Consider the following 21,736-nt stretch of genomic DNA (forward strand, 5'->3'; position numbering starts at 1 on the left):
CGCACGATATGATGTCAATTCATCTATAGATATATGCATTAGATCAGGACTGTTCCCCCCCCCCCCCCCCCCCCGCAATACACACAAACACTATTGTCTAGTCATGGCCACCTACTACTAAACCACACATGCACTCGACTATATTCCTCTGCAGACTTAGAAGTCTGGCAAAACTTAAATGGGGAGATAACTAGGTTGTGGCCACCTAGGATGCCAATTGAATGGACACCTCTTCAGACTATTCAGTTAATTTTTATTTTGTAATGGGGTTTACTAAAATGCTAACAAGATACCTGCCTCTATTTATGGACAATGAAAATCATTATTCTATGTTCCCAATGCACTCTTCATAATGTCAATATACACCATCTACAATATAAATCATTTTCTTAGGATACAATTCACCAGTTCCTTAAATATAATTAAGTAGACTAACATGCAATGAAACTCCTAATCCCACCCAGTGTCTGAACAATGTACAAAGTCAATTGGACACTAGACTTCACAGACACTAACTATAAAATATACAAAAAAATTTTCATAATGAAGAGAGTAAAATAAAACTCACTAACCAAGCATTTCAAATTTTAATATACTTTAATATCTGTAACCAATGAGAGTTCCCAAGTAACTTCTTACATTTAACTGTTTTTTCAAAAGGGTTTAAAAAAAAAGTTTGATTTTTTTGATACATATATCATACTTGTCGTTTGTTGAATACAATCAACCACAATATCAAACAATCCTGTACTAGAACTTTCCAATATTGATAGCAACAAACGATACTATCTGTACAATTCTAATCACAACATTGACCCTTATCACAATATATACTTTTTCTTTGGCGGGAAAAACAAAATGGTTTTTTTAAAAAAGTGGGTTTCTTATTTTTGCACTATAAATAAATGAATGGTTATAAAACATTTATACCGGGCCGATTCAAAAGCTTTGTAAAGAATGAGTATACATTTCAATAAACTGAATATAATGGAAAAACTAGTTTTCTACAGAGAACAAAAACCTTTAAATAACGTGAAAAAAGTGAAATAAATAACATGCGATAATCTCACTTACAAGTGATAAGTCACCGGTTAACCAAATATGGATCACATATGCTTGACATAACATTAAAACAAATATATTGAAAACATAGAAAGCTGCGAAAAGAAACAATCATTACAGAACTGTCAACTAAACCAGTGTAGACTATTACTACGGAGCCAACAAAGACTTCCCAGTCATTTCCTTTGGAATATCAAGTCCCATCAGTTCGAGCACAGTTGGGGCGACATCACAGAGAGCAGCATCGTGGTCAGGATTACGGAAATCACGGAAGCCAATCATGCAAAATGGAACCCTATTTGTAGTATGAGCAGTGTGGGGACCTCCCTTCTCACTGATCATCTTCTCTGCATTGCCGTGATCAGCAGTGATCAGGAGCGTGTAGCTGTGTTTCTTGCAAGCGTCCATAACAAGACCAATGGCCTTATCCGCGGCTTGAACACCAAGGACTGCCGCATCGTATACTCCAGTGTGACCGACCATATCTGGTGGTGCAAAATTACACATCACAAACGGATACTTGCCATTGGCAATGGTTTCTACCATCTTTTCTGCCACTCCCATGCAGCTCATCTCCGGCTGGAGATCATATGTTTTGACCTTCGGTGATGGGACCATGCACCTCTCCTCCAGGTTGAATGCTGCCTCTTGGCCTCCATTGAAAAAGAACGTGACGTGAGGATACTTCTCGGTTTCTGCACAGTGATACTGAGGAAGATTCTTGGTAGATATCCACTCCGCAAGAACATTCTTTGGTACAACAGGTGGATAGAGAATCGGGAACGGAAACTCTTTCTTGTACTGAGTCATTGAGTGTATCTTCAGATCCTTTGGAACTTTCTTGGTCTCGAATTCCCGTTGAATTCCCATAGCTTCCACTATCTGCCTCATGCGATCAGCCCTATAGTTGAAAAAGATCAGGACATCTCCATCTCCAATACACCCAGCTTCGTCCACAATAATGGGCTTCAAGAACTCATCGGTTTCTTTCTCTGCAGCTTCGTAGCGCTTCTTAATGAGGGCTACAACATCAGCCAGGGCAGCTTTTTCTCCCACACCCGATACCAGTCCATCAAAAGCTATTTTTATGCGCTCATGCCTCTTGTCTCGGTCCATAGCATAGTATCTACCCATTATCGTAGACAGGGACCCGTACTTTAGTTCATTTAGTTTATCCAAGAGCTGTTGGACATATGTCACTCCACTGGTTGGTGTGGTGTCCCTGCCGTCCGAGAAGAAATGAACATAGGAATTGGGCACCTTCAGTTTCTTGGCTCCCTCCAGGAGCGAGAATAGGTGATTGATGTGTCCGTGAACACCTCCGTCGCTGACCAAGCCCAAGAAATGAAGCCTCCCGTTGCCTTGCGCAGCAGTGTTGCAGGCCTTGACGAACACTTCGTTGGAATGGATGGCACCGCTGACGACATCCAGATTGATACGGACGATGTCTTGGTATATGATTCGCCCGGCCCCAATATTGAGATGTCCGACTTCGCTGTTTCCCATGAGACCGTCCTCGAGACCGACGGCCAATCCGGATGCGTTGAGAGTCAGGTACTTTCCTTTCTCCTGGGCCAACTTATCCATGACGGGAGTCGTGGCATTCAAAATTGCGTTGCCTTCCTTCTCTTCCGAAATTCCCCATCCATCTATAACGATCAGGCACACGTTACTCATCCTTGTTACTCTCGATGAAACCGATCAAAATATGAGATGCGGCAGACTTGCTACAGGCGATCCTCACTCGTGTCCTACGTGCAGCCGGCTGTCAATTCCAATGTTCGGCAAGGTCAAATAGTTCGTCTTTTTAAAAAGCAGAAGGTTGTTTCCGTATCAGTTCCACACGTTCTCCTCGTTCGACTCGAGGCCCTACTGGATTAGCCGCAACAAGAATTTTGGGCTGAGGCTCTCTAGTGGCAGAAATTATAAGCTTTCATTTGGTGATGAACTTATGGCTATATTTCCGTAATCGGGTTTCGTGCCAACTTGGCGAAATCTCTGTAACAAGTTTGGCGAGTTTCATATTACCCATAATTCCTCAAGAATTATAGCTATGGTAACCCTAATAAGACATGGAGCGATGATATTCCCTAAATTATTAATTTTTGATCATGCCACGCACTGAAACTAACTTTAATTGTTATATATAATTACCTTTCATCAATATTATGATAAATAATCTTTTATTGAAGTGATGATTTTAAACTAAAGGTAATATGAGTGTTTTAATCTGGCTATATATTCTTCCACCGGGGCGCCATGTTTGTTTTTTTGTTGACATCTGGAATTCGGACGCCCTTGACCACCTGTGCGGCTTTGACGAATCAAATACTTGGATTTCGCTGTATTTGATGGTATTTATAACCACGACAGCGATTGGCCAGACTGTGACGTCACTTGATTAATAAGAATAACATTAATTTATTACATAATAATATTAATTATTATTTAATGAAATAAATATTCTAAAAAAAACAGTATAAAGGTCATTATACTGATTATAACGATTATTTTATCCTTACTGGATTACAGATCTCTTGGTGCTGTTGGAACAAAGTCAATTATCCAGGGCGACCGAGCGTAGCGAGGGAGCTATGCCCCGGTCCGGCGACCGGGCATGAATTTTTCATGCCCGGATCCGTTTATTAAAAAAAAGGCCCCGGTTTTAGTTTTAATGCATAGAATATTTATTTATTCAACATGCCCCGATCCGTTTATTAAAAAAAAAGGGTCCGGGCTTTAGTTTTAATACATAGAATAATTATGCCCGGAATTCCTTATGCCCCGATCTTTTTATTATTAAAAAAATGGGCCAGTGTAATTTTTTTTAACTGATATTTTTTTCGATTTTTATACTTGGTGGTTTCTATTATGATTTGCACACTGATGTTTTTTTTTCGGCGTCCGTAGTGTCTGACGGCCTTGGTAACTCTTCGTCGGGCCATCAGACTTGTGTGGCACCAAATAATCGCCAAGTGGCGGACCATACGACAGCTGTTCCACCAAGACAAATGCGAGAGATTAATATTCTTATTTATAATTGTAATTATCATAATATAATTTATGAGAGGTAAAATAATTTCATTCTTTGACTTCAATAAAGAATAAAAATTCAAGTAAGCTTAGGGTGACCATACATCCCGTATTTCCCGGGACAGTCCCGGTATTTTCTGTTTTTTTGGCTGTCCCGACATTTTAGCAAAAGTGTCCCGGTTTTTCCCGTATTTTGCACGAAGCCTACTTGAATTTTTATTCTTTATTGAAGTCAAAGATTGAAATTATTTTCAACTTATAAATTATATTATGATAACTACAACTATAAATGAGTATATGAATCTCCCACATTTGTCATAGTGAAATTTTTTTTTCGTGGAATTCATTTAAATCTACTGCAATTAGCAGTAATGCTGCATTTCCCGTAATTGTGATTTCTCCATTATTTCAACCATATCTGGCGACTTTGTTCGGTTTTGGCGTCATTTTTGGCAATAATTGGCGATGTCCCGTATTTTGAATCCCAATGTCCCGTATTTCTCTCGAAGAAATATGGTCAGCCTATGTAAGCTTTGTGTAAAAAAAAAAAAAAACCTGGACACTTTTGCTAAAAAGTCGGGACGCCCAAAAAAGCAGAAAAAACCGGGACTGTCCCGGTAAATACGGGGCTTATGGTCACCCTAGTAGTAATGCATCACTTCCCGCCATTGGGGTTTTCGGTGATTTCAACAATATTTGGCAACTTTGTTTGGTTTTGGCGTCGTTTCTGGCGATGTCCTGTATTTTCCCGTATTTGGAATCCCGATGTCCCGTATTTCTCTCGAAGAAATATGGTCAGCTTAGATAAGCATCTGTTTCTCTGAAAAATTTTCATCCACAAAAAAATTTAGAGTGAAAATAATTCGCACAATTAGAATAAAAGACTGGAATCAGAAAATGCATGAGGACTCTTGAAATGATACAGAAAATGAAAGCTCATCGTGGCATGCGTTATATGGTCAAACCAAAACTGTTGGTGAAGTGGAAAAAGATGTTTTAATAAATTCCTCCTACAAACTAAATCAGTATAAAGGCCTAACAAGTTCAGTTCCAGCCGTCTATATTTACTAAAAAAGTTGTCCTCTCAAAATGATCTATAGAAATTTTTGTTTTTGTTAATTAAAAAAAATTATGTGCACCGTTTTAATTTAAATTGTCTTACTATTTCCTACTCATCCAGTTATATTTTTCACCGCTGGACGTAAGTTTTATCATTTGTGCTGATAGTAATTATTGTAACAGTAGATTTAACTTTTATTTTCTTAATATACAGTCGACGCCCTTTATAACGACCCCACGTTGTAGCGACCATTCCATTCCAACGACCGGTAGGATAAGTCCCAAATGTTTGTTTTCATAGAATGACTATCATATATGTTTTACTTTCGATATAACTTCCCTCCCAATATAACGTCCATTTCCGACGGAATGAAAGGAGTCGTTATATCGAATGTTGACTTTACTATCAGATCTCGCTGTAGCGAAACGGGGTTTTTTTTCTAATAGGGCAAAGATTGTGTAAACGGGGTCTCGCCAAATTTGGTGATTTCCAACTTCACCAAGGTTTTTCAGTCACCAAAGGAATCTCTGGATTATACTGCTACAGTAGAACCTTGTTTATCCGAGCATCAATTTTCCGAACAACTCGGCCAACCGAACACCTTTTCAACCTAACTCATTTTCAGTTTTCTATAGTTAATGATGCTCAACAGTTGGTATTTTCTTAGAACTTGAACCCTCTTATCTCCCAACTCGATAGCTTTGTTTAATATTGTACAATAATTCACTTTCAAACAATTGTACACACCATACCAGTGAGCTATAGATGTAAGTAGGGGCAGATCTGGGTACAATATATGTAGTTGTGCCCGAGTGGTGCAGTGGTAAGATGCTCGTCTTCCACTATGAAGGTTACCGTTAAGGTCCATGGGTTCGAATCCTGGCATAGAACGTTAGAAGCAAGTTCTTTACCTACGGAGCCTGGGGTGACTACTGATTGATGGAGCCTTCATTTCCCACTCAACTCCTCTGGTTGGAAATTGCCGTATGGTGATATATATAACCGGAGTTGGTGTGCGGTAAAGTGGTAGTGTATGTAGTTATAAATGATTGACAAGCAAACAAATGTGTAAATAGGAGCAGATTTAGAACTGCCTTCTTTTTTTCATCTGACGAATTCTTAAATTCAATTTATTCCTTTGCATTATCAAATTGGTTTCGAAATCGATTTTCTGAACTTTTCACTTTTCTAAACACACTTTTCCTTCAGTCCCAATGTGTTCAGATAATCGAGGTTCTACTGTACAACTAAACCATACATGCACCTCATCCATATTTCTCTGCGGCACTTCTAACAAATTAGTACACGTAGTGCTGCCATCTGCAGTGAATTGTTTAAACTGTGATTTTTTTCCTCAACTCACAGTGAGTGGAGTGTAATGAATGAATAATTGTACCTCTGTAGGGCTGTTGCTCTTTGCAGTGAGATTTTTTGGATTATACTGCTTCTTCTGGATTATACTGCTACTGTTCATGCATTTTGACATGCCCCCTTGTTATGTCAAAGGAAACGTTAGAGGTTGAAATACACTCCACCACTTCTGGTCTAGCACCCAGGGCAGCAGACCCGCCTGTCTTCAACATCATGAAAACCAATAGCTAGAACACAGAGGCTAATTTAACGGCGGGTGCACCAGAAGCCCCAACTTTTAAAGGGTCCCAAAACACCCAAACTTCTCATTATTTTCTAATTTAAGGGGCCCAATATTTTCTTTTGTGCCTGGGCCTCAACTGAATTTAATCTGTCACTGCTAGAACATCACGAGGAGGAATTCTTGAACCATCAAAGATTTGCCACAGGATTCACAAACCCATTACATTTGGATTTTTTGTTCCTAATTTCTGGCAAGAGAACTAAACGTTAACCGAATTTCCTTACTGCAATTACTGTTCAGAACTGTGCCAACAGACATTTTGGGCAAAAAATTTTGTTTTTTTTTTACAGGTATCATGCCGATTTCTGTCTAAAACTGAAGTGTTTTATCATCTGACTGAAGAATGTTCACCCGTCAAAATATTGAAAAAAATGATGGGCAAATGATGCATAATGACAAAAATCATGATGATAAGACACTGGTGATAACAAAATGCTTGTGACAATAAGAAATGAAGATGGCGCTGAAATAGATAAGGAAATCATGTTGGCTTGAGAAAACATTATTGTTGCCCCTACAAAATTTTAAAAGAGCAAAAGCACCGAGGGAATCTATGGGTGACAAAAAAAAAATTACTAAATTTGGTACAGAATCTTTACCACCTCCAGATAATGAACATTCCTAATAATAATTCTAACCCTCTCTATAACACTTTAAAGTAGACCAAAAGAGGGTTTGGTTCGCTGCATCCACAGACATTGAAAACTGATTAAGAAATCTGATCCAACGAGGCCTCCATTTTGGCCATGCAGCAAACCAAACCCTCTTTTGGTCTATTTTAAAGTGTTATAGAGAGGGTTAGATCTTTGCTGGCAACACATTTTTGGTCGGCAGAATTGGTTTTTTATGGTTAGTCAAATTCAAGTTGGTCGCTTTTGAAAAATCTCATCACAGTGAGCAACAGACATTTTGCAGCATCACACTGACAGTTTTGCTTCTAAAAGCTAGATGGCATTACATCCGATAGTCCCTCAACCTCACAATGTGCAAAAATAGGACCATTATATCAATCTCGTTTCGTCCACCCAAAATGCCAATTATCCCCTTTGAAAATGAATCTCTAGCTACTGCCCTGATGAAATTAACATGGAGCCATTCTTATTACCTCCAGTCTCGATGCTCGATCAGTATAAGTCCCAGACCTAATAAGGGGCCTCTTAAATCAGGCAATTTCATAAGATATTGAAACTGGTCTGCCACTTTGAAGAAAGGGTATCCAATACTGTGGCAGGAGTCATAATGATCGACAAAAAAGCAATAGATGTGATAGTCCATGAGTGAACATTCTTTGTCTTTACTGGTGGGCCAAAAATACCCACCAGTTAACGTGTTAAAAAGGCCTGTCTGTAATCATGATAAACTTGTATGACTTGCATTCTGAATCGAAGCCTCACCCAAAAATTATTTTGAAGGGGGGGACTACTATTTCGGAAAGGCTGTTGTGGTTTTTGAGTGGTCTTAAAATGATGAACTCACACCGCAAGTACTCGGGTTCGAACTCCACCGCCGCCATAGTGGTGGTCAGCTGAAGTTGGTTTTCTGTGGTTTCCAACTTTGAGGCACAAATGCTAGCGGATCCCCCCATTGAAAAGTCTCACCACAGAGAGGAATATGTCTACAATGGCACAAATATTCAATCATTACACTTCATTCACAATTTGAGGTATAGATGGCATCACTAAAACCTCAACAAAACACTATATATGCACTCATACTGTTCAGTACAGATACACTCACACTTCCGGCACTACTCAATCAAAATATTATCAAATTACTACCACCATAGGATGTAAATTGCCTATGGCGGTGGACCAGAGTTGTTCTCGGTTTTATTCTTGGAGTTATTCTCAGCCACCTCGTTGGACATTTTGCCTGTTGTGGCCTTGTATTTGTATTTATAAGAAAGTATTTTGGGGGGAGGGACAAAATAATATAGAACAATAGATTTAACCATGCTGTTCTATAAAAACCAGCCATTTTCTTACATTTTAAAGGAGACCGGATCCTCTCCCCACCCCCTCCCACTTGCTACATCTTTGCTTTAAATTTTTTTTTAGTTTTTCAATGTTCGATTTAGTTTTATTGTACCAAATTAGATTCAGTGTTGTACTTCCTAAAAGACAAAAAAAATTTAAAATGGCCCCAAACTTCCTAAGGTGGCTTAGCATCACATTTTAAAGGTCCTTATGTGATGATAATAAGAATGATAATTACACATTTGATATACTTTCAGTATGCCAAAGACTTTAAGGATGCCAAAGAAAAAGAAAGAAAAAAAGCATCGCATATGGTCAGTATACAAAAAATTTAAAACATCCAAATCAAAGTTGTATATGTGTTAAGATATTTAGATATTGTATTGCAATTAATTGTCAAAAATCAGTATTACAATTTGAAATGTTTGGGTTCTACAACAGGACTAGATAACTCCCAGACGCCAGGTCTACTATAAAATCTATGTTGGCACCTAAACTTTTTTATATGAGATATCTAAATCTGATTCTTGGGATGGCTCAAATTTTCTGATTTCATAATAAACTCTCTTAAAACATGGGAAAGGAATGAAGCCAAAGACTGGCGGTGGCTAGCCAAGACCAGAGTTGTTCTCGGTTTTATTCTTGGAGTTATTCTCAGCCACCTAGTTGGACATTTTGCCATTCATGAAGTCCCTGAAAAGTAAAAAAAACAACATTATTTAAGACACTTTTTTGCAAAAAAAAAAACATGCTTGGCTCCTTTTGAAATTTGGCTGGCCCCTACATTTTTTGTTTTGTCAAGCCCTGTTTTAAAATTATCCAGTGACACCAGGGCTTGAAAGATTAAAAAAAATCTAGGTGCCAACCGAAATTTTTTAGGCCAAACCAAGTTTTTTTATATCCTCTACAACGGTACTCAAGGGACCTCCTCCTCCTAATGCATGGCCCGCCGCTCTGTCTCAATGAATAGATATAAGCAGGTGGTTCTCAAGAGACCAGAAACACACTATCTTTTACTGAATATGAAAAGTCCATCAATACCAGAGAGTAATATCATATAGAGCAGGCATACATTTCTTCCGTCCTGCAAGAGGTGTTTCTTCAGAAAAGTATTGATGCATGCACATACACACGTGGGCTGACTATTTCCTTCATGAAAATATGGGATATTAACAATTATCTGAAACATTGTCAAAGGCAAGCAAAGTTGAAAGTTATAGCAAAAAGTTGTCAAAGACACATAAAGTTGTCTGTTTTAAGCCAAAAAAAATTTCAAAGTTGGCTCAAGTTACAACCAAAATATAGTTGAATAAGGCGAGAAAAGTTGTCCATTACAGACAAAAAATTGTCAAAGGCCAATAGCCATTTACTGTTGAAATTGATGAAAAATTGCTGATGGTTAGAAATATGAGGCTACTGAAAGTTGCAATTTGTAAAAAATTTACGAAGTTTGACAGATATGTGAGATAAATATATTTATATGACTGTAATTAATTATGGGGGAGTCATAATTATTATCTTACAGTTTATAAGTCATAAAAATAATTTGAATTCTTGATTTCAAAAATTCAACTAAGCCTTGTTGAAAAACTGTACATTTGATAAAAAAAAAAGTTGGTTCATCTCCAAAATTACCGGAATGCCCCATAAAATACAGGGTCATATACAAGCAACCCTATACAAGTTTCTGGACCATGAGCAGCAAAAAATCAGCATATGTAACTCATGGCTTGATAAGGTTGTGCTCCCCTCCTGGTATAGAGTGTATCAGTGTTTAGTTAACAGGTCGCATGATTTTGTATAAAATGAAGGATTCAGAATGATTAGTTAATTTCTTAAAATAATAATTTATTTACAACCTGAAACATGACAAGACAGAACAAAAATCTACGGGAGCGACATGTTGCTCGCTTGATGGTCCGGTCGCCAATCTGGCGATTTCACACGTGACAATAGAATGGTGTCTGCTTTACATGTGTTGCCATCGGTGAGACGCAATACAAATCAAATCTCACCACAAGTATATAGAATTTTCGCTTTATAAAAATAGTCCAAAATTTTCACAGACCCCCTCCCCTTTCCCATATTGTCTCACATGCTAACACAAATATTGAAAATTTTGTGTTAGCCTGAAACTTCAATTCAGTAATCACATGGAAAATTTTAGATGTCGATGGGAAATTTTTAGCCACCATTCAAACTTGGGGCCTGGGATTTGTCGTGCCCAGATACATGCATGCATAATTTCCCCTGCTCTCACGCTCCTGCCTATCCTCCCAGCCCTTTAAGCTTATTTCCGCTTATGCATTTAAGGATTTCAAATTATGTATAATCAAAATGATGTTTTTGTATTTACAGTATGGTATCTGATTTTTTCTATCCAAATACTGGAGGTGTTGAGAGTCACATATATCAGCTATCTCAAGGTTTGCTCGGCAAGGGACACAAAGTCATAGTACTCACTCATGCTTATGGAAAAAGGTCTGGTGTTCGTTACATCACTCAAGGTCTTAAGGTATAGTTTTTTTTTTCATCTTTCTGAAACTGTGTCGAGTAAGAACCTCAACTTTATCCGAGTTTCAAGCACCATTTGTAACCATCATCAGAGCACATCTTTAGCTACTCTTTGACCTATATGGCGAAAATGATCTTGTGCACACAGAATTTTCATATTCACTTTTTATGTACAAAGTGGTGCTAATTTATATCATTGTAATTTTGTGCAGAGAAAAATTAGGCCTGTACAAGCATTGTAAAAAAAATTCAAAAGGAACTTTGTTTACCAGGTTTCAAAAATCAAAATATGGGAGAGACACACATACACACATATATATTTCTCAGAGATCATTTAACTAACATGTATTCTCATGAAAATTAGTCAGGAAATCTTACAAAATTACATTTTCTATTTTTCAACAGATGGCGCCACTGGGATGAATAAGCAATTTGTGTGTTTCTATTTCCAGGTTTATTACATCCCAGTGTGGGTAGTTTATAATCAAAGTGCCTTGCCTACGTTATTTGCTACATTACCATTGGTCCGTTGCATATTTATCAGAGAAAGAATAACTATAGTGCATGGCCATTCTGTAAGTATATTAATTGGAAACTGCACTATCTTGAAATAAAAGTTTTTGCTCTAACATGTAAAATAATACAGTGAAATCTTGTTACAACGATACTCAATATAACAATAAATCCCTCTACAGCAACATTTCTTCAAATCTTGTTTGGAACTGCCTATAGTCTCATGTTAAACTCCTCTCAATACAACAATATTGTAAGGATAATGTTGTCTCTCGATATAACAATATTTTTTCTTGGTCCACAGAATATCATTTTATGTTTCACTGTGTTTACTTTTTCCAATTTAAAAATCAGTGATAAATCATCATATCGTGGTCTATTCATACATAACAGTTGGGCTCCCATCTCTATTTTTTTCTTCTTTTTTTATATAGGCTTTTTCCTCCTTGGCCCATGAAGCCATGTTCCATGCTAAAACTATGGGCCTGAAAACAGTCTTCACTGATCATTCCTTGTTTGGTTTTGCTGATGCTAGTGCGATAATAACCAACAAACTTCTTCAGATGACACTTGCTGTGTGCAACCATGTGATATGCGTTTCTCACACTGGGTATTTTTTCCTCAATATCTCTTCTCATTATTTTTGTTTATTTGTTTAATCTATTTTTTCTTTATTGTATAAGCCATCTGCCAGACATTAGCATTTGAGCTTAACTTTTTATTTGATATACTATACTAAACATATTTAATTATATCACACCCACTCAGCATCATGACACTATGAATAAAAATAATGAAAGCTTGAAAATTTTGTTAATGCCATCTAGTTTGTTGTTTGACCTGACCGACTCTCAGCTTCCATGTTAAGAATGAATGACACTCATGAGAATTAATGATCATGAATATATTTATCCTATTGTGTGTGTATGTGTCAGGGTTTAAGCTACTGTCACATTTTTCGCAAAATGCAAAAGAAAATCTTAGAATATGAAAGAAGTAGTAGCCACTTTCACAAAAATGCATACAGGAGGTAAGAAATGAGTAGACATCCAACCACCAATCATTGTAGCATTTTGCTGAAGCTTCCCCCCCCCCTCCCCAATTTTTGCTTTTTTGCTAAAGGAATTTTTTATCTATCTTAAACCCTGGTAAGTGTGTGCTACTGGGATATTTAAGCTGATCAGAGTAGTTAAGCCATATTTAATGCATCATACAGAAATACAATGAAACCTCGATATAACGGTACTCTGCCGACCAAGAAAAAATATCATTGTAGAAGGATTATCATTATCTTGAGAGGCAACAGTTTAACATTAGAGTATAGGCATTTCCAAGCAAAACTTAGAAAAATATCATTGTACAGGAATTTATCGCTATATCAAGTATTGTTGAAGCGAGGTTTCACTGTATTCATTTCACATAAAACTATCAACAATGTACAGTTTCAGCAATTTTTTTTTTCACATCAGGAAAGAAAACACTGCACTTCGAGCAAGAGTCAGACCTGATTTAATTTCTGTCATACCCAATGCTGTGGACACTGCAATATTCACTCCTGATCCATTACAAAGAAATCCAGACAAAAGTAAATGCATTTTTATTGATTCAAATTATTGTATGGGCTATCTTTCATTGTGTTTTCATGATAAAAATAACTTTTTCATTCCCTATTTGATGGTAATAATAAATCTATGCCTTCATAGATTTTATTCTCAGTTAGAGCTTTTGCTATGATAATTATTTTTGGTGATCCATTGAATTTAAATATGGTTTGTGCTCTCCCTACAAAAAAAAAAGTGTTTTTCAATTATTCAAATTTTCTTTAATAAAAAATAATTTCCATTTTATTTATTTATTTTTTTCAGTTACAATTGTGGTGATCAGTAGACTGGTTTATCGCAAAGGTGTAGATTTGATAGCTAGCGTTATTCCTGTGATATGCTCTCAATATGAGAATATTAATTTCATTATTGGTGAGTTTTTAAATTATTGTAAATAAAAAGTTCGAGGGAATCAGCTTTATATTGAAGAAATTATTTGTACAAAACTTGTAGGTGTTATGAATAATATGAATAGGGTTATAAATAACACTGATTTTGTTCTCAAAGATTTTTCAGTAATTTTAGGGTGCTAATTTCAAATCTATCATTGGCTTTGTCAGATTAGCTCTACAGTGAAACATGACTATAACAATAAAAAAAAAAAACCTGCCTATAACAATATTATCTTTGGTCCCGGTGGAATTCCTATTTAATAGGAAATAGCACAAATGTTCAAACTGTCTACAATGATAACCTGTCTTTAACAACATTTTTCTAGGTCCCTGCAGTATCGTTATACACAGGTTTCACTAATTTTTAAGATAAAGTAAAAATTAAATTTGAATAGCACTAATACATAAACAGCATAAAAATCACATTCGAAGTGTGCAAAATGTAAATCAATAATAAACTTAATATCAATAAATAAAGACTATTGATGTCTGATCATGATAAAAATGTAATAATATATTGAATAAAATATGAAAATAAATAAAAAATTGAAAGTAAAAATTCAACACAAAAATTAGCAGTTGTAGATGTATTGAAATGTTGAGAGATGCATTTTCTCAAAAACTAGTCAATTTGGCAAAACTAACACCAGTTTTGAAATCAGCAGCCCTAATTTGGCTATATTTGACATCCCTATTTTTTATGGGCATCTTTTTTCAGCCATCTTTTTTCGCTGGGCAATTTGCCTGTTGCTGTATTTGTATTTACTATACCGTAACACCGTTAAAATTTGCTTGGGAACATGAATTTTTTTTTTTTTTTTTTCTTTGGGGTAGTGTAATAGTATATAACTTATATCTACCTTACAATACTAGATCATTTGCGATTGAAAATGTTCATAAATTATTATCATTTTGTCAGGTACAAAACTTTTTCTTTGTTTTTGAGGTGGTGATGGACCAAAAAAGAACGTTCTCGAAGAGATGAGGGAACAGTGCAATTTGCAGGAAAGAGTGACACTTCTGGGTGCTATTGAAAATGAAAAAGTTCGAGATGTAATTTTTTTATTTCTTTCATTTTGTTGCTGGTTTGCAATATTATTCCACGAGGAGTTGAAAAATCAAAAAAAAAAAAAATAAATAAATAAAATAAATTGGATGCCAACCATTTTTTGTAAATCAAAATCTGTCCGAAATAGGGCATTTTTTGACTTGAGGATCTCTTTCTATGCTAGCAGACACCACTGACACGATTTCCAATAATTTTCCACTGTCCTAAGACTTCAGCTCAGTTATCATACATAAAAAATTAAACACCAATGCTAATTGTTTGGTCACCATGGCTACTTAGTGCCTGGAATTTGTTGAGACCTGGATTCCACATGCTAAAATATAATATAATCATCTATTTTAGTTATTTTTATAATAATCGTGCATCAAGGTGAACACATTATTTGATTTTTTTAGGATGATTAGAATACAATGAAGATATCTTTATTCAGTTCTCATAACAAAAAAATACTGAATCCAACTTTATACCCTTTTATTTTTCTCCTTAAATCCTGTTTCACATAATTAACTATTATTTTCAAATTCTAGGTTGTTTTCGTATTCTGTATGTAGCAGCATTAGAATAGCAAAGAAATTGTAAAATTTAGCATAATATTTCTTAAACGAAAAAGAGTTGCTTGTGGATATTGTATGAATGTTGATAGAGTTTTTGAATTTCATTGCAGGTTCTAGTGAAGGGCGACATATTTTTGAATGCATCACTCACTGAAGCTTTTTGTATGGCCATTGTGGAAGCTGCATCTTGTGGGTGTGTGATTTACTTTATTTCTGAGGTTCAGTTTTAGTGTGCTTTTATTTTTCAAGCATTGCTGTTCTAAGTCTAGCTTAAAAAAATAATAGCATGTATTTGTTTTAAAATTGAAATGAAGGATGAGAGAAAACCTATACATTTTTTTTTTAATTCCTTCTTTTTTACAGCTAGCTGTGTTTAGTCAAGATCATAGACTCATGTCATCATAGTTTGAATAACGATCAATGTAAATCAAGTGTCTTTCTTTATACATTATATATTTGTATCTCTTTTTTAACATATCCATTTTTTTTTTAAATTTACATCACTTGCTATACATTCACTCCACCTTTATTTTAGACCAGCACAACTTTTCGGATTCTTATATCTCCAATCTCCATAAGAAATATAGTTATATATTTTTACATTATACAAGAATTTCATCATTCTGCAGCAAAAAGAAATTGATAAATTAGTTAATTAGAATAAATCATAGTGATATAGATGAGTAATTTTTGTATAACTAATGTTTTACTGATAGGTTACAAGTTGTAAGTACATGCGTGGGTGGTGTGCCAGAAGTGTTGCCTCCTGAATTCATATGGTTAACTGATGCTAGTGTAACAGGTATTAGTATTTTTTTTAATTTCCAGTATGCAAGTTGTATCTCTGAGAGCTTTTTTTTCTTTACACTTGAATCAATAAGGAATTTGACTTTACTACAAATACAAGGCCACAAGAGGCAAAATGCTCTACAAAATGGCTAAAAAAAAGATGCCCATGACAAATATGGATGCCAAATATAGCCAATAACAACCCAATATAAAAGCATATATCACGAAAGAAAAAATTAATAATTAATACTATATATACTTATATACTACACTGCCCATAAAAAATATTTATGGTTGTCTTATCTAGGTATGGATAACTTTTCAATTTCCCCCAATATGTTTATCATATTTCTTTTTAAACATGGCAATTGTGTTAGAATTTACTACCTCCCCCCGGGGAAAAGGTAAGCTATTCCATTTATTCACAGTCCTATTAGAGGAAAATACCCTTTGACACTACAACCTGGAGTTATCCCTTACTAATCAATACTGGTATCCCTTTATCAAAGCAGTCGATTTACGGTGCGTTAATAATGCATGGTCCATCCGATCCATCCTGTTGAAAATTTTAAACACTTCTATATCACATACCCCAGACACCTGCATTCTTCCAATGTCAACAATTTATTCAAAAAATAAAGTCTCTCTTCATAGCTCAAGCCTTGTGTACCAAAAGCACACTTAGCTCTGCAGCCTGTCAACCAAATCTATGTCCCTCTGTAGGTATGATGTCCAAAACCTTATGGCGTTGAGGGATCTTTTGCATTTAATTTTTGGATACAAAAGATATTCATTAGGCTTTTTTAGCAATTTGTAGTTGTGGAAACTTTTAAATTTTTAACATATTTATAAAACAACTGCTACTTAAACCCTGACAATGTATCTGAAAGCTGCCTTATTGAAAGATTAAAGAGTATTTTAACCCTTTAAGCGAAAATTATAAATGAGTAAACCCCCTTTCTCAAAATGCCATATCTTTTATAATAACATAGGCTTTCTTCGATTTTCAGTTGGTGCAAACTTAGGGGTATAGGGAAACATTTTCCATCATTTTTATAAAATGTCTGGGCCTGTCAATGCTAAAATTAGAGGCTTTTATGGCGATGAGATATCTCGTCATTGCCGCTTAAAGGGTTTAGAAGGCCTTATGAATGATGGTCATCATCCATTTCTATTCATAAGCTTTTGAAAGATGATTTGTTCAAAAATTGATAGTTCACAACCTTTGGAACCTGTGCTTCATTTAGCCCATGTGTCAAACTGAATTTTAATTTTTATGGAACCTCATGGAATATTGGTACAGTGGAATATAGATTTCACTTGAAATTTCTCATGGCAAACACTTATTTTCTCAATATTCAATTGATTGAGTGTTCATCATTATTTTCATTGTCATTTCATATTCTGAAACACAAGTGTGACTGATGACTCAATTTTTACTTTATAAATGTTACAGACATATGTTACTTTTCTCTACTTTCTTTTTCATTATTTGAAATTAATGAAAATATTATTTCATTAATTTTGAATCAATTTTCTTGACCAGGAGGTTCAGAAAAAAATGTATTGTTTTTGAAAAATAGTCAAAGATTACAAAAGAAATAATAATTAAAAAAATTATACATCCAAAAACAGCTATAAAACTTTGAATAGACTGATTAGTAAAACATTGATTTTTTTTTATTTATTATATGTGATTGTACACAATTGAATTATTTCAGACCTTTTAATATTTTCCAGGGTTACTTGATGGTTTAGAAAGAGCTATAGCAGATCGTAACGAAGGTAAAATCATCTCTCCTTTGGAAGCACATAGAAGAGTATCCGAGATGTATCAGTGGAAAGATATTGTTTGCAGAACAGAGAAGGTCTATGATCTAGCGATTTGTGAACCCACCGATGAACTGCCAGAAATATTGAAAAAGTGAGCTATGGTTATTTTTTGGTTTTAACAAGTAAATTTAATAAAAAAATGTATGTGCATTCCATCTTGTTTTATATGCAGAAATGAGATATTCTTTAATAAGTTTTTTCAAGGAGACAAATGTTTGTAAACATGATGAATAATATTAAAATATAGATATTTTATTTACATTATCTTTTTCCCTTCACCATAAAATACTGAATAATCAAAATGCCTGATGGGAGTTTATTGGAATGTGGTCACACGAACAGTGAAGATTGTCATCAATGTGCCAATGTTGCATTCATTAATCAAATGAAAAACATCAGGTATCTAAAAATTTATAATTGTAATACAGGTATAATGTCGAAGAAGAATAAGAGATCAAACACAGCACATGGTATGTAAAATCATATTTGGCAGCTATGGCTCCGTGCATCAAATTCCAGTTTCATAGGTGTGGGTTCATATTCCAGCAAGAGTAATAGCAGTATAATCGCATGGAAAAAAAATATCCCACACTTCTTTGCCTCCCACTGGAATCTGCATATGCGACAACTTCAGAAGTTAGTATATGAAGTATACACATATTATGCAGGCTAAACTGCATGAAATTATCAAATAATTATATTTATCCTGAAACAGTTTTGTATAATTTTCATATTTTTTACTGCAACCATAGATTTTAATAATTGCAGGTTGTGGAGTCAGGGGTATTTGGCTGGCTCTTTTTTTATGATACTACAGACCATAGAATACCTTCTACTGCTTGCCATTTCTTTTTTTGTTCCTGAAGAGGTACTCATTTATTATTATAATTTTGAAAAAGTAGTATATTTTCTCTTATTGTCACAAATCTGTTCTCAAGAAAACACCAAAATAACTCTGGGCAGGGGTCTTAATGCCCCCTCCCGCTCTTTTTTGTCACAAGCATGACTATGCCATCATTAAAAACAAAAAATCTTTGTTAGGTAGTCAAGAGTGATTCTAACTATACTGCAAACTACTGAACATTAAAAGTTGAGACTGGTATTCATAAGAGAATTTTCTGACACATGTTCTCAAAATGTTAATCCTTAGTTGCCTTTTCGATGAAGCTTTGGGAAATCCCCTCCCTCCCCAAAAAAAATGTGTTATAATGCTAGCTAATAATTGGTTTGCGAATAGATGCTTTTGAGTCTAAATCAATTTGCTTTTACTGTAGTCATCAAAAACATCAATCATGTAAAAGCAAATCATTTATTGCAGTGTTCTTCAATATTCTTTGCGCCTGTGAACATATATTTAAACAGTTTCATGAACCTGTGGAAATGTGATAATTTTCAAATCTGCTGACAGTTAAGACAAATCAAAAATAAACTCAAGAAGGTATTTTATTTATTAAATATAAAATTATATAGTGGCTACATGACTTGGGCAAAATTTTTCGCAGACTAGCAGGAAATTCCCCAAGGAACTGTACCTGTTCCCTGGAAAATTCAATCAGAAACACATAAGTAATGAATCTGATGGATTGCATCTGACACAGAGGATTGAGTTAGATTGTTAATCGTCTATTACAGTAAATTTATCCTTTAATCTTTAGCAAATAAAATTGTCTAATGTTTTCATTTGCATCAATCTTTTAAAAGGTTTTTTTTTCAGGTCATCGACATTTGCTACGATTATACATGAACAATAGAGCAGTGGAAATATTTTCAAACAAAATGATGTCATTTTCATATAATAAATAACCCCATCTCATGCTTGTGCTTTTTCTGTGAAAAATAAAACTGTTTTTATCGATTTTCTTTTATATATGCTTGCTGCCATTGGTTAAAGAAAGGTGTGTTGCAGGTTAAAAAGGTTGAGAACTCCTATTATAAGCTGTTAGCTAGCTGTAAGGAAAGGTAAACTGATAGAATATAATGAAATTATGAAGCATGAAAGTTAGAATTTAATAAGCTAAAGCCATCAGATATATCCAAATGTATACTCAGAGGAATGGATAAGTTCAGTGCAGAAAGTTGATATAATTTTGCCAGCATGATTGATTATAACCGACATTTGTTTTTTTCCTGTTTAATGGGAAAAGAAAAAAAAAATTATTTTCTAGTCTCTAACAATATGGGGCACACAAGGAATAAAAATGTGGTGTCTTGCCGGTAAAAGGAAGTGGAGTATACTGTTTTCACCAAATTTTATTGAAAATATGAAAACGGGTCGAGAAATTTGAACTGTATTTGTACACTCAGATGCAAATTCTGCAGCAAAAAAGTGCTGAAACGAATTGGATCTCTTTCATACAGCTATTTATAGCAAACACAATCCAGTGGTTGGGTACTGGTATTTCTCAAACAAAAACTAAACTCTTAGCATGTGTGATGTAAATAAAGCAATCTTTATAACAGTTTGTAATTGCTACTACATTTATTTAAGACTAGCTGTATACATATATTATAACACATCTATACATTCAATCTGAACACAATATCAATATAAATGTGGTAAAAAAATACACATCTAAGGTGCAAAACATGCATAAAAAAAATCATGGACTCCATGAAAATTGTGCAAATAGATCACCATAAAGACAAAATTATGACCAAGAAAAATCATTTCATACAATAAACATATTATAAAAATCATACACAAAAATTAGATGTGAACAGTCTTGATTCGTTTCATATATTTAAGAAGCTAAATGTGACACATCATAATCATTACTTCTTACATTTGTAATGTTTCTAAGTGTGTATAAAGGTAAATTTTTCTTTTAGAAAGAATATTACTTGGACCTGCACGATTGTCACTTTTATCTTCTTGTTTACGAATGCAAGCTGTTAAGGGAAACAAAATGAGCAAATATATATTTTTCTTTTTTTTTTTAGGAGAAATAAGTATTTTAGTTTGAAAGATTGTGGCAGTGTTATGTACTAAATAAACAGCATACATTTAAAAAAAAAATGGACAAGAACCATTGAACAAAAAATTTGAAAAAAAAATTATGTTTTTTATGTTGAAGAATTGTGCTAGATTTTTTTTTTCTTTTCGCTTCACACAAAAATTCAATTGCTATGGTTGGCATCAGCATGAAATTTTTCAATTTGGAAGACATTCTTCCACCATTTTAAGAGAAATTTTGCAGTGAGAAACATAGACATCTGAGATAACTCTCCAGCCTAAAAGTACTACTTTATTCAGAGTGATACGAAAACTAGATCAGCTACGTAATGTCAAAATCATCACAGATTACGTGAAGTCAATGAATTTATTCATAAACTTAAACGTGTTGACCAAATTTTCATTCCTATCAACTTTTATGTTAGTCAGCTAGACCAGTAGTTCTCAACCGGAGCCATATGATCCCCTTGTTGTACTGGGATATTCTAGGGGGGGGGGGGACATGAATGAAAATCAAATGGAAAGGAAGCTATGGCAGATGGTTGAGCAGGGGGAAACAGAGCTGTAAAAAAAGTTTAGATGTGAAGAAATGAAACTTTTAAATGAAACATGGTTATGGTGGGAAAGACTGAGACCACTTTTAGAATCTAGCTGAGTCTAGCCTATCTCCTGCCAACAGGCCATTTTGATGCATAGGTCCATCTGGATATCCGAAGCTCACGTTCATAAGAGG

General features: G+C 34.8%; 2 protein-coding genes across 5 annotated transcripts; one reads left to right on the top strand and one right to left on the bottom strand.

The window, feature by feature from the left end:
• Nucleotides 1–578: 578 nt before the first annotated feature.
• On the bottom strand, nt 579–2,916 carry LOC149084354 (2,3-bisphosphoglycerate-independent phosphoglycerate mutase-like). The gene has a single exon (XM_089234732.1). The coding sequence runs from the start codon at nt 2,737–2,739 to the stop codon at nt 1,213–1,215; it is 1,527 nt and encodes a 508-aa protein (XP_089090858.1). The 5' UTR covers nt 2,740–2,916; the 3' UTR covers nt 579–1,212.
• Nucleotides 2,917–5,140: 2,224 nt separating this feature from the next.
• Nucleotides 5,141–19,863, top strand: PIG-A (phosphatidylinositol glycan anchor biosynthesis class A). 4 transcript variants are annotated; one of them, XM_089234736.1, is made up of 13 exons: nt 5,141–5,296; nt 9,043–9,099; nt 11,144–11,300; nt 11,705–11,874; nt 12,247–12,422; nt 13,282–13,397; nt 13,678–13,785; nt 14,752–14,858; nt 15,539–15,621; nt 16,145–16,230; nt 17,958–18,141; nt 18,819–18,918; nt 19,765–19,863. In XM_089234736.1, the coding sequence occupies exons 4-13, from the start codon at nt 11,719–11,721 to the stop codon at nt 19,792–19,794; spliced, it is 1,146 nt and encodes a 381-aa protein (XP_089090862.1). In that variant the 5' UTR covers nt 5,141–5,296; nt 9,043–9,099; nt 11,144–11,300; nt 11,705–11,718; the 3' UTR covers nt 19,795–19,863. The 4 variants fall into 4 exon arrangements, with proteins under 4 accessions (XP_089090862.1, XP_089090860.1, XP_089090859.1 ...); XM_089234734.1 differs by having other exon boundaries at nt 5,142–5,296; nt 11,752–11,874; XM_089234733.1 differs by having other exon boundaries at nt 5,149–5,296; nt 11,752–11,874; nt 19,752–19,863.
• Nucleotides 19,864–21,736: the final 1,873 nt, after the last annotated feature.

This window comes from Pholcus phalangioides, unplaced genomic scaffold (genome assembly GCF_987345545.1).
Source record: "Pholcus phalangioides strain wild (caught in Gottingen) unplaced genomic scaffold, Ppha-v1.0 ptg000008l_1, whole genome shotgun sequence".
Classification (NCBI taxonomy): Eukaryota; Metazoa; Arthropoda; class Arachnida; order Araneae; family Pholcidae; genus Pholcus; species Pholcus phalangioides.

What these genes read in the sequence shown, in the direction of transcription:
- LOC149084354 (XM_089234732.1), bottom strand. Translation starts at nt 2,739, where the DNA reads ATGAGTAACGTGTGCCTGATCGTTATAGATGGATGGGGAATTTCGGAA.
- PIG-A (XM_089234733.1), top strand. Translation starts at nt 9,044, where the DNA reads ATGCCAAAGACTTTAAGGATGCCAAAGAAAAAGAAAGAAAAAAAGCAT. An exon ending in ACATCACTCAAGGTCTTAAG is followed by an intron (nt 11,301 to 11,751) that starts GTATAGTTTTTT and finishes TTCTATTTCCAG; the next exon opens with GTTTATTACATCCCAGTGTG. An exon ending in ATATGCGTTTCTCACACTGG is followed by an intron (nt 12,423 to 13,281) that starts GTATTTTTTCCT and finishes TTTTCACATCAG; the next exon opens with GAAAGAAAACACTGCACTTC.